General features: G+C 43.3%; 2 protein-coding genes across 2 annotated transcripts; both read right to left on the minus strand.

Annotated features, from left to right (window-relative positions):
* Nucleotides 1-276: 276 nt before the first annotated feature.
* LOC136652187 (olfactory receptor 14A16-like) lies at nucleotides 277-2,883 on the minus strand. The gene has a single exon (XM_066629114.1). It carries the CDS (start codon nucleotides 2,852-2,854, stop codon nucleotides 1,907-1,909), a length of 948 nt encoding a protein of 315 aa, XP_066485211.1. The 5' UTR covers nucleotides 2,855-2,883; the 3' UTR covers nucleotides 277-1,906.
* Nucleotides 2,884-9,180: 6,297 nt separating this feature from the next.
* Nucleotides 9,181-10,128, minus strand: LOC136652967 (olfactory receptor 14A16-like). The gene has a single exon (XM_066629892.1). The coding sequence runs from the start codon at nucleotides 10,126-10,128 to the stop codon at nucleotides 9,181-9,183; it is 948 nt and encodes a 315-aa protein (XP_066485989.1).
* Between the last annotated feature and the right edge of the window lie 2,219 nt (nucleotides 10,129-12,347).

Raw genomic sequence — 12,347 nt, forward strand, 5'->3', positions numbered from 1 at the left:
ACAGGGATCTTTGAGGGTTCTAGGGTTCAGAACCAACAACTCTGAGCACCCCAAAACCCTGGGAGTGAGACTAAGTGTACGACACCCCCCCCCCCACACACACACAAATTGGGGGAATTAGCAATACTTTCGTAGCAGGAGGTTAAATGTAGCAGTATGACAGTTTTGGATCGATGATATGGGTGAGCAGTGCAAATCAACCTCAGAGTGCCTCTGAATTAGGCTACCAGTAAACACAAGACTACTGAGCCTTTCAAAAGAAAATGGGGTTTATTAAAGAAATGCAAACAGGAAAAGACACATTTGCTTTCAATTGCTTTGCTTAGAAGATCTGTTACAAAACTTCAAATGGTTATAGGAAGAAGAGATACTTGCAGATAGCTGTGTTTGGACAGCAGAAGTGTGTGTGAGAGAGAAATGGAGAACTGTCATGAACATCAAATATGGAGGGATAGATTACCAATCCTATTCTTGCTGGGGTTTTTATATGTAGTCCAAGTGGCCCCTCTGCCTCCTTTTTGGAGCGTACACCTCCATTTTGCTTCCACAGTCTGGAAGGGCCCAAAGGGGAAGGGGAAGGGCCCCTTGCACACGGTGGTGAGAAAGAGAGCTGTTATGAGGATCAAACAAGGGTAGGAGAAATTACCAATCCTATTCTTGCTGGGGTTTGTTTACAAAGTCCTGTCTAAGCATCAAGGGCAGGGCTGCAAAGTTGCAGGATGCAAAGGATAGAATTTGCTCCAAAGCAGAGCAAAACAATGCTCCTTGGTAAATTGGCAAGATGAGGAAAGAAGGGGAAAAAAATACACTCAGCAGCATAGACACTTTCCAAGGGATGGAAAAGTGGCCTACAAATAGAGGAGAAAGAAACCCTGAAAAGGCAGCATGGGCATCTCTGCTGGGGAGATGACCCCAAATGGAGAAAGAAACCTAAAAAAGCATGCAGTAAGAGCAGTCCCAGAGGGTTTAGGAATGACCAAATTCTCTTTCCAAAGGCAGGAACTAGTTATAGGGCTTTTAAGAAAATAAACTCAGGAATTCTAGCTACTCCTTAGCAATGCAGCATGAGTTTCCTAAGAGCATAAGAACAGCCCTGCTGAATCAGGCCATAGGCCCATCTAGTCCAGCTTCTTGTATCTCATAGTGGCCCACCAAATGCCCCAGGGAGCACACCAGATAACAAGAGACCTGCATCCTGGTGCCCTCCCTTGCATCTGTCATAAATGCCTGTCATCTGACATTCCTGTTCTTCCAGAAGGCACACAAAAGCATGACTGCTCCCAAATCCAACAAGTTCCTGAGGGACAAAAGACATGACCAGTTGAGTGTTGACCTCAGGCTCAGGTCTTGATGGGAGAGACTTGAAAGGCATGGTGCTTTTTGAATGTATTTTAATTCGGGATTCAGGTTTTATTGTGTTTTATTGTTTTTTTAAATGTCTTATGTACATTTTATGTTTTTAATATGGTTTTATTTGAGAGCTGCCTTGAGTGCCCATTGGATAGAAAGGCAGGATATAAACAAACAAGCAAGCAAGCAAACAAACAAACAAATAAATACTTCTTGTTTCAGCAACTGAAGAAGTCTGCCAGGTGGCCTGGTTCCAGAACAATTTAAAACTTTATTTAAAATTCAGAAACTGCAAGCCGCAGCTAATTTGTCAGGATGGAGCACCCAAAATATGCAAGACCCTAAGGGAAAGGGGTCATCCCACAGGCTGCAAAAATTAATGGACCTCAATTAGCATGACATTTCTCCAGTATCAGTGTGACCTCACCACTTGCTAGGCAACAGCCTTCTTAATTGACAGAAAAGCCAGCCAGAAACCAAGACAGAGTTAAACCAAGATGGTGTTAGTCTGAATTGCACTAAGAGAGGAAAGAAAGTGCTCCTAACAACTGTCCCATCAGAAACCAAAGGATGCATTCTTGGACAGGTGTTGCAAACCTAGCAACTTGGAGATGGACATTTTGATCTCCTTGTTCCTTATGCTGTATATGACGGGATTCATCATGGGTGGAACCATGGAGTATAGCACAGTGAATGTCAAATCTATATTTGATGGAGCATCAGGGGTGGGCTTCAGGTAGGCAAAGGCTGCAGTGAATACAAATGTGGAAAAAACAATGAGGTGTGGGAGGCAAGTCGAGAAGGCTTTTTGTCTTCCCTGCACAGAAGGAATTCTCAACACAGAAATGAAAATGTGCACATAAGTTGTAATGACAAAGACAAAGCAGCCTGAAGCAAGAACAATACCAAAGACAATTGCTCCCATTTCAGGTAGATTTAAGTCAGAACAGGTGAGCTTGAGTATTGGTGGAATTTCACAGAAAAATTGATTGACAACATTGGAACAAAAGGGGGTTGCAAATGTCCCTGCTGCGTTTAATGAGCCATAGAGAAGGCTAGCAATCCATACACCAGCAATCATTTTGATGCAAACTTGCTTGTTCATTATCATCTCATACTGTAATGGATTACAAATGGCGACATACCGATCATATGCCATGACTGTGAGGAGGCACATATCAGATGATAAAAAGAGAATGAGCAGAAGGACTTGAGCTACACATTCCAAATAAGAAATGTGCCTGGTATTGAAAAGCGAGTTGGCCATGGATTTGGGCATAATGACTGTAACAGCACCAAGGTCCTGGATGGCCAAGTTCATGAGAAATAAGTACATGGGGGTGTGCAGGTGATGGTCAAAGGCCACTGCAGAGATGATGAGAAGATTCCCTGTGACAGTTGCCAAGTACAACACCAGAAACACCAGGAAGTGCAGAATCTGCAATTCTCGAACTTTGGTGAATTCCAGGAGCAGAAATCCAGACAGAGAGGACTGGTTAGCCATGAGGATGATGGTTTGCTCTCATTAACATGCATGCAACCTGTTGAAAGTAAAGGACAAATGTTAAAATGACCTTGTGTAGTAGTGGTTATACTGATAGAACAAGTAGTGTTAGTAGCAGCAGACAGGTCATAACCCCAATGAGCTCATTTGACATTTTCTTGCTATTAACTTGCCTAATTAATTCAGGCAAATGTTACTTTGTATCAGATGATGTTTCTGATATTGAAGATCAAAACACAAGAGAAGCCATTTGCATGCATGCATGCATTCACATAGGACTGCATTTCTTAAATCCCACTACGCTATTCAATTATTTCAGAGAATCTTATGTTTAGTAGGGATCAGTGAAGTCCTTTTTTTCTACCACAAAATTCACGACTCTTACCAAACATCTATTGCTTTTTCAAACTCTTCAGATATTTTGTCTAATGAGGAATCGCCAGATTCTTTTCAATCTTTGCTCTGAGTTACGTTTTGATGGCAGCTCTTGTTTATACATTTGTTTACTGTGTTGCAGAGCAAATCGAAGAGAGGCTTTAATGCATGTTGGGACTCACATGTTGATGTGAGAAAATATGAAAATATACCTGCACCCAGACGGATAGCTCATAGGTTCACAGTCATCATGACAGTAGAGGGACAGAGAAAGTCAGAGTGGAAAAGAAGAATTAGAGAAGGAAAAGAAAGAACAAATGTTGAAAAAAGTATAACAGAAATGTTGAGGGGAAAAATGAAAGAGAAAGAGAAAAGATTAGGGGAGCAATTCCAAAATTCTTAAAATGTTAAGTATATTAAGAACATAAATAGCTTACAAAGTTTATCTTCAGTTTCTTTCAAATTCTGATTTTCTTCCTTTCCACTGACACCGAATAGTTATGCATTTTTCCAGGCTTAAGCGTAACTCTTAATTCTAGTCCTCCTTCAGTCAAGGTTTATGAATGTTTCTCTTGACTCCTAGAGATTTGCTCCCAGGAGTCCAACACCACTCAGCATCAGAAGCATAATGAAACAAAAATAACTTTCATTGCTTAATACAATTAAGAAATAATGACTGTAAATGCTGTGTTTATGTTAAAAGCCTTGTGTTGGTGTCAAGAGAGGTAGACTGAATCTACTGGCACCAGCTCAGAAAATCAGGTTAACCACAAGGGCTCCCTGAACAGAACCCCCTTCCTAGAACAATACTGAACCTGAGGGGTCTCTATCAAAATCCCTCTCATCATAGTGCCTGAAGAGCAAGGAGACATGGCAATCCACTTACAGGCTTCCCCTCTATCCACTGAGCCGATATCTGCAGATCTCATTATCTGCGGTTCTCCGCAGCCCCCCTCCATGCCCATTATTATACTTTATTTTTATTATACTTTATTTTTACCCCGCCTTTCTCCCCAGAGGGACTCAAGGTGGCTTGCAAAACAAGGTTAAAACACATTAAAAACTTAGTTTAAAACAGATAAAAAATAACATATTGTAACATATTGTACCTTCATTTTTCTATAGTACCAGTTGGTGTTTCTTGATTAACAGAGGAGCATTCTTGTGTAACTGAAGAGTGCAACATGCAGGCAGGCAGCCTGCACGCTGCAGGGACACAGCCAGGACATTAAGAGGAAGCAGGAAGACTCCTCCTTGTAGCATGCAGGCTGGTTGCCTGCATGTCACATGCTTCAACCAGTACTCAAGAAAAAACAAAGGTAATTGATGTGGGGACTGTGCGGGTTCTGCTAGGGTTCCTTGTATCCATCATTTCTGTATCTACGGGGTGGGGGGAGAGAAAAGAACCTCCATGGTTACGGGAAGGATGCCTGTTCTTCCCATACCAGGACCCAGGCAGACTCAAGGTTAAACTGTAGAAGGCTTCTTACAACTTTTTTTGGTTACCTCCACATAAGCCTCAAGCCTCCTATGGGTTGACAAACACCAATCATTTTGATGTCCAAGAGCTGATAAGATCCAGCATGCCTGACTGCTGCTGGATTCATCTCCATGCTCCCCAAAACATTCAGTTACTCCCCCCTCCCCACCCACAGCCCTGTGCAGTCTTACTAGCTCCAATATGGGCATCTGACTGCAGCTGTGGACTATGCTACCACCTTGTGGCAGTGTCTTGGAAATGGATAGTAGTGGTGTTCTATGTCTCTTATTGGCAGTCAAGTTATGACAGTGTCTCACTTTTATTAATTTGCACATAGGATTGGGCCATAGTTCTTGCTGCTTTCATGTTGCTCCAAGCTGCCTTCTCTTCACAGGGGAGTCATCACTGGCATACTCTGGGGCTCTTCTGTACAGGAAGAATCAGGGACAAAGTCCTTAAGAACTTTTGCTGGCTGTATGAAAATTCCTCTGACTTTATTGACATTCCTTGGATACTCTGCAGAAATGGAAACCCCACCTCAAATTACTTTATGTTTCAGTGTAGTTGTGAAGGCCACATCCATAACATAAAACCACGTACAGGGTGACCAGTTGTCATAACGGCAAAAGAGGATAAGGCACCCCACAATGTAGGACTCCAAGAGAAATGCAGAACATGACAAAACAAAGGCTAAAAACACTCATATATTGATTTCATGTGGCTATTTTAAACACTATATTACTTATTATTAAATGAAAAACTATATTACACATACCATAGATCAGGGGAGCTCACACTTTTTTGGCTCGAGAGCTACTTTGAAACCTAGCAAGGCACGGAGATCTACCAGAGTTTTTTTTACAATGTTCTGCCATCATAACATATAACATTTATGTGTACAATGTATGTTGGTGTACCTTGAGCCCCACTGAGTATAACAGGACTTACTCCTGAGTAGATATGCCTAGGATTAGGCTGTGAGGCTGCAATCCTAGCCACACTTACCTGGGAGTAAGGCCCATTGAGTACAATGGGCCTTACTCCCGACGTTTCCTCCCAGAGGCACCTGAAGGGGGGGTCAGCACTCCGCGATCTACTCATTTTGCCTCGTGATCTACCGGTAGATCGCAATCCACCTATTGAGCACCCCTGCCGTAGATACTCGCATATAAGTCGATCTCACAGATAAAATGAGGGCAGGTTTTGAGCCCAAAATCATGGAATTTGCTATGACCCTCAGATAAGTTGGGGGTTTAACTTTGGGAGGTGTCTGACTATAATTTTGTCTGATTTTACCTGAAAAATGTCCAGTAATTGTTATCTAAGAACTGTACCATCTAATTTATTAAAAATAAAGTAAAAGATCATAAAATACATTTGTGTACATGGAAGTGGGGGGACAGATCTCTATACAGACGAGTGCAAAAACAGGGGGAAAGTGTGGGGGAGGGAAGATCTCTATATAGACATCACAGCAACACCAGTTGAAAACCCCTTGCACACTCAGAACCAACAGATGGAAGTGGGGGGGCAGATCTCCATACAGACCAGTGCAAAAACAGGAGAAAGGTGTGAGGGAGGGAAGATCTCTATATAGACATCACAGCAACAGCAGTGCAAAAGCTCTTGGAGCCAAATCCTATGCATGTCTACTCAGAAGTAAGTCCCATTATCGTCAATGGGGCTTACTCCCAGGAAAGTGTAGGTAAGTACCTCTTTACAATGCAGATAGACCTTATCTTATCTTTACAGTGCAAATAACCAGAACAAAAGCATAAGGGAGGAACACTAAGTGGAAGGAAAAGGGATTGCCACACCCTACCTTCCAATGGGAAAGCACAAATTGGAGAGATTTCTAATGCAGCCACTGCTGCTACCATGTGTAGCTCCTCACTTTCTCCTTAAGCAAGCCTGTCCACGTGGTGCTCCCAGTCCCACGCTCCTGCAAAGTCTTACAAAGCAAGGCTTTGCAGCTTGTGTCCATGCTGGAGCTGCAGCCTGTTTCTTTTGCAGAACAAAAGAGAGAGCTCCAGGGTCCATGACTTGCTCCCGTCATAGGATTGTACTGCAGCTGCAAGTACAGGCTGCCGTCTCTAGCAGCCAAAGAAGCACAGCTGCAAACGGGAGGGGGGGGGTGCTGCAAGCCAGAGGGAAGCTCCTCTGGGCTTCTGATAGCTGTCGCGATACGCTTAAACCACCCAAGCTCCTCAGTGACCCGGAGATAAGACGAAGAAGCAATCCATGTTGGATTTCAAGGCATGAATTTTTCGCCTTATAGGCGAGCATCTACGGTAACTTCCTTAATAAGTTGATTGAGTGACAGAACCATCTTCTGCTTTAAATGTAAATGCTGGTTTCAACCTAGGGCCCAATATGGCCTGGACCTTGATCTACCACAGTGGTCTTCAAACATTTTTGTGCCATGACCCAAATAGAGAAATAAAGTATAGGAGTGGGGACCCACCATCTATCTGCCTCTCCTTCTGGGACACTATTCTCCCTCCCCTGCCCCTATCGATGCCTACTCCTCACCCATGTAATGCCCTTCCAACACTGTTCACTGCAAACAAATATTCTTATTAGAGAGAGCAGGAAAAGTTACCAACAAGCCTGACACTAGTGAAAGCTATCTAAGCACAATTGTTAAGAATCTGAGCAGGACTGGGACACAATTTCCTGGTACCTGAAGGGATACACACTTTCCCTTTACCTGGTGGTGCTCTTGTTCAATGGTCTTCAGCCTTTTTCATTCTTTTAAGTTGCTGCTTCATGACCCCATTGGGGGACCTGACCCCAAGGATGAAGAACACTGCTCTACGAGAACAAGTATTCCCAAGTGCACATGCATCTGTATCTGCGGGGGTTCCATTCTGGAACCTCCCATGGTAAACTGAAACTATGGATACCAGGGAACGCTCCCCACCCTCCAGAGACAAGGGGAACTCCGAGCCCATCTGCAGTCTCTGCCAGGCTCAGACTGGGCCTTAAAATAGAAAAAGTGACTTCCGGTTTTTCATAAAACTGGAAGTGATGTTTTAAATGCCTTATAAGGCATTAAAAATGTCACTTCCAGTTTTACGGAAAAACCAAAAGTCATGGTGTTTTTGCTTTTGTTTTGTTATTAGGCTCGGTCTGACCTGGCAGAGGCATGGACAGATGAGTGCAGCCTTTGCTGGGCTCAGAGGACCTTCCAGAAGTGAGGGGAGTGGTGCTCTCCTTTCCCCCATGCTGGGGGGGGGGCTACGGACTTGATCTGTGGTTAAGTGAATCTGTGGATATGGGATCCCCAGATATGCCACCCCCCCCAATAGTGAGAGGTCAAATTTATCAATGTGACAGTTTTAGATTGTTGACATGGTAAACAGTACAAATAACCTCAGAGTGCCTAAAAATCAGGCTACCTGTAGCAACAAGACTCAGAGTTTCAAGATAGGGTTTATTAAAGAAATATAGATAACCAGTAAAAGTCATATTCATATCTAATTACTTTGCTTAGCTGATCAGTTACAGAGCTATAAATGATTACAGGTAGAAGAGATACTTGCAAACAGCTGTGACTGGACAGCAGGAGTGACTTGGAAAAGGAGAGAATGGGGGTTTTGAAAGAAAGAGAGATAGAAGGGTTATGAAGATCAAAAGGTCAAAGGGGGGGGGAGATTACCAATCCTATTCTTCCTGAGGTCCAAGCACAAAGTCCTTCCTAAGCAGCAAGTGCAGGGCTGCAAGGTTCCAGGATTGAAAGGAGAGAAATAGAGCAACAGAGCTGTTCCTTGGCAAAATGGTGAGATGAGGGGCACACAAAAGCATGATAGCTCCCTAATAGGAGAAGTTCCTGAGGAACAAATGACATGGCCAGTTGAGTGCTGTTCCCAGGCTCAAGATTCTTGATCCAGATCCAGGAAGAGATTTCTTGGCCCAGAAACTGAAGAAGACTGCCAGGTGGCCTGGCTCTGGGACAATTTGGATTTAAAATGCAGAGCTTGTAATGCACAGCAAATTTGTCAGGCTGGAGCACCCAAAATTAGCAAGACCCTAAAGGAAAGGAGTCATACAGATGTCTCATAGGCTGCAACCCTTAATGGGCTAGAATTAGCATGAACTTGCACAGTTTCAGTGTGAACTCACCTCTTGGGGGTGGGGAGCAACAATCGGCTTGACTGTTGGAAAATGCCAGCCAGAAACCAAGATGAACTTAAAAATGGAGTTGGAGGAGGGGGGCAGGTAGGCAAATGCCTCTAGCAGCATTACACTCTGAAAATTTTCTGAGGCTTCCAATGTGATTGTAGGCAGTATTTCCAGTTTTCTAGAAATACTGTTTAATACCACATGGGAAGCCTCAGAAGGCTTTCAGAGTCATCCCTAATGGCTCTTTTGCACTGGATAAGTATGGGGGGGTGGCATAATGCGGAGGGATGGCATAAATGACATTTGTCCCAGGGCATGTCAAGGGAAAGGTCTGTTACTGGGCCCATCAGAAACCAAAGGATGCATTCTTGGGCAGGTGTTTCAGACCTAGCAATTTGGAAATGGACATTTTGATGTCCTTGTTTCTTATGCTGTATATGAGGGGATTCATCATGGGTGGAACCATGGAGTATAGCACAGTGAATGTCAAATCCAGATTTGATGGAGTGTCAGGGATGGGCTTTAGGTAAGCAAAGGACCCAGTGACTATAAATGTGGAGAAAACAATGAGGTGTGGGAGGCAAGTAGAGAAGGCCTTTTGCTTTCCCTGCACAGAAGGGATTCTCAACACAGAAATGAAAATGTGCACATAAGATATAATGACAAAGACAAAGCAGCCTAAGGCAAGAACAATGACAAAGACAATTGCTCCAATTTCAGGAAGATTTAAGTCAGAACAAGAGATTTTAAGTACTGGTGGGATTTCACAGAAAAATTGATTGACAACATTGGAATAAAAGGGAGTTGCAAATGTCCCTGCAGCATGTAATGAACCTTGGAGAAGGCCAGCAGTCCATACACCAGCAATCATTTTGATGCAAACATGCTTGTTCATTATCATCTCATATTGCAATGGATTACAAATGGCAACATACCGATCATAGGCCATGACTGTGAGGAGGTAGATATCAGAGGATAAAAAGAGAATGAGGAAAAGTACTTGAGCTACACATCCCAAATAAGAAATGTGCCTGGTATTGAAGAGGGAATTGGCCATGGACTTGGGCATAATGACTGAAACTGACCCAAGGTCCTGGAAGGCCAAGTTCATGAGAAATAAGTACATGGGGGTGTGCAGGCAATGGTCAAAGGCCACTGCAGAGATGATGAGAAGATTCCCTGCCACAGTTAACAAGTACAGCACCAGAAACACCAGGAAGTGCAGTATCTGCAGTTCTCGAACTTCAGTGAATTCCAGGAGCAGAAACCCAGAAAAAGAGGACTGGTTAGCCATGAGGATGATGGTTTGCTCTTCCTAAGAGGCACGCAGCTTGTTGAAAGAAAAGGACAAGGCTAAAATTATATTGTATAGTAGTTGTTAGACCTATCAGAAAGAGATCTCCAACACTCTTTCTCTCGATACCAAACTAAACAAACGGAATGGCAAAGCAGCTACCACGTTTTCCAGACTCACAAAGAGAGTCTGGTCCAACAAGATGCTGACGGAACATACCAAGATCCAGGTCTACAGAGCTTGCATCCTGAGTGCACTTCTGTACTGCAGCGAGTCATGGACTCTTCGCTCACAACAGGAGAAGAAACTGAACGCTTTCCACATGCGCTGCCTCTGATGCATTCTCGGCATCACCTGGCAGGACAAAGTTCCAAACAACACAGTCCTGGAATGTGCTGAAATCCCTAGCATGTATGCACTGCTGAAACAGAGATGCCTGCGTTGGCTGGGTCATGTCGTGAGAATGGATGATGGCCGGATCCCAAAGGATCTCCTCTATGGAGAACTTGTGCAAGGAAAGCACCCTACAGGTAGACCACAGCTGCGATACAAGGACATCTGCAAGAGGGATCTGAAGGCCTTAGGAGTGGACCTCAACAAGTGGGAAACCCTGGCCTCTGAGCGGCCCACTTGGAGGCAGGCTGTGCAGTATGGCCCTTCCCAGTTTGAAGAGACACTTGGCCAACAGTCTGAGGCAAAGAGGCAAAGAAGGAAGGCCCATAGCCAGGGAGACAGACCAGGGACAGACTGCACTTGCTCCTGGTGTGGAAGGGATTGTCACTCCCGAATTGGCCTTTTCAGCCACATTAGACGCTGTTCCAGAACCACCTTTCAGAGCGCGACACCATAGTCTTTCGAGACTGAAGGTTGCCAACAAACAAAGACCTATCAGAGCAAGAGACACAATTACACTTAGATTTTTATGTTAGTAACAGCAGCAGTAATTACAGTGGTCATAACTGTAATGAGTGTAGGCCAATGTTGCTTTGTATCAGATGATGCATAATCTCTCTCTCTCTCTCTCTCTCTCTCTCTCTCTCTCTCAGTCCAAGGAATGCAATATTCACCCTCTTTCACTTACCTGGATTTCTCATTTGGAGCCCAATCCTTTCCAGCACCAATTCAGTGGCAATGCACCTGAAAAGTAAGAGATGAAGTGTCCCCTTAACTTACAGAGGCCTCTGTGACTGCTCCACTACCAGCAGGGATGCAGCACCCAACCCATTAGCATGGCTGCATCAATGCTGGAAAGCTGGATATGATTGGGCCCTAGGCGTTCCAAAATCTGATTTACTAACTGAAGAACAATCTGGTATCAAAACAGCAGAGAAGCAATTCATAGTTAACAAGAATAGGAGTGCATTCCTTAAATACCAGTATAGTTGTAAATGGTTTCAGATAATCATACTTTTACTAGGGATCAATGAAATTCTTTTCCTCTACCTGAATGTTCACTGTCTTACCAAACATCCTTTAGCTTTTGTAAAATTCCTCAGTTGTTTTGTCTGAGGAAGATTCATCAAATTCTTTTCAATCTTTGCTTTAAGTGAAATTTTGGTAGCATCTCTTGTATTTCCATTTCTTTACATGTGATGCACACGAAATCAAAGAGCACTTCAATGTATGTTGGGATGCACCCGTTGATGTGAGAATATCAGAAAATATTCAAATTCTAAGACAGATACCTCATAGGTTTTTAGTAACTGAGACAGTGGAAGGAAGGATAAAATGAGAGTGGAAATTAGAGGAGAACAGAAGACAGATGTTGAAAAAAGTATAAGATAATTGAGAAGGCTGAGAAAAATGAAAGAGAAAGAAAAAAGATTGGGGAAGAAAATCTGAAAATTTTAAAATGATAAGTAAATTAAGAAGATAAATAGCTTACACTTTTTCTTTTGAGGCTGCTTTCAACTTCTGACTTGCTTTCTGTTCCACTGACACTGAATAATTGTGTGTATGCCCAGGCTTTCATAGAACCTAATCCAAATAGTCCTTCAGTCAACAACAGAGGTTTATGAATGTTCCTTTTGAGTTCCTAGTGATTTGGTCCCAGGAGTCCAACAATTCTCAGCAGCAGACACATAAAAAAGAAGAAGTTTTAAAAAAGAATAACTGAGCTTGGATGGATTAATGCAATTAAGAAATAATGACTATCTCTGAGGACAGTAGAAGCCATGTTATGCAATAGCCCGAAATGCCAGTTAAATGAATGGGGGTGC

The sequence above is a fragment of the Tiliqua scincoides genome, chromosome 5 (genome assembly GCF_035046505.1).
Source record: "Tiliqua scincoides isolate rTilSci1 chromosome 5, rTilSci1.hap2, whole genome shotgun sequence".
Taxonomy (NCBI): Eukaryota; Metazoa; Chordata; class Lepidosauria; order Squamata; family Scincidae; genus Tiliqua; species Tiliqua scincoides.

Bases quoted from the DNA above. Each gene is read 5' to 3' on its own strand.
- LOC136652187 (XM_066629114.1), bottom strand. From the start codon at position 2,854: ATGGCTAACCAGTCCTCTCTGTCTGGATTTCTGCTCCTGGAATTCACC.
- LOC136652967 (XM_066629892.1), bottom strand. From the start codon at position 10,128: ATGGCTAACCAGTCCTCTTTTTCTGGGTTTCTGCTCCTGGAATTCACT.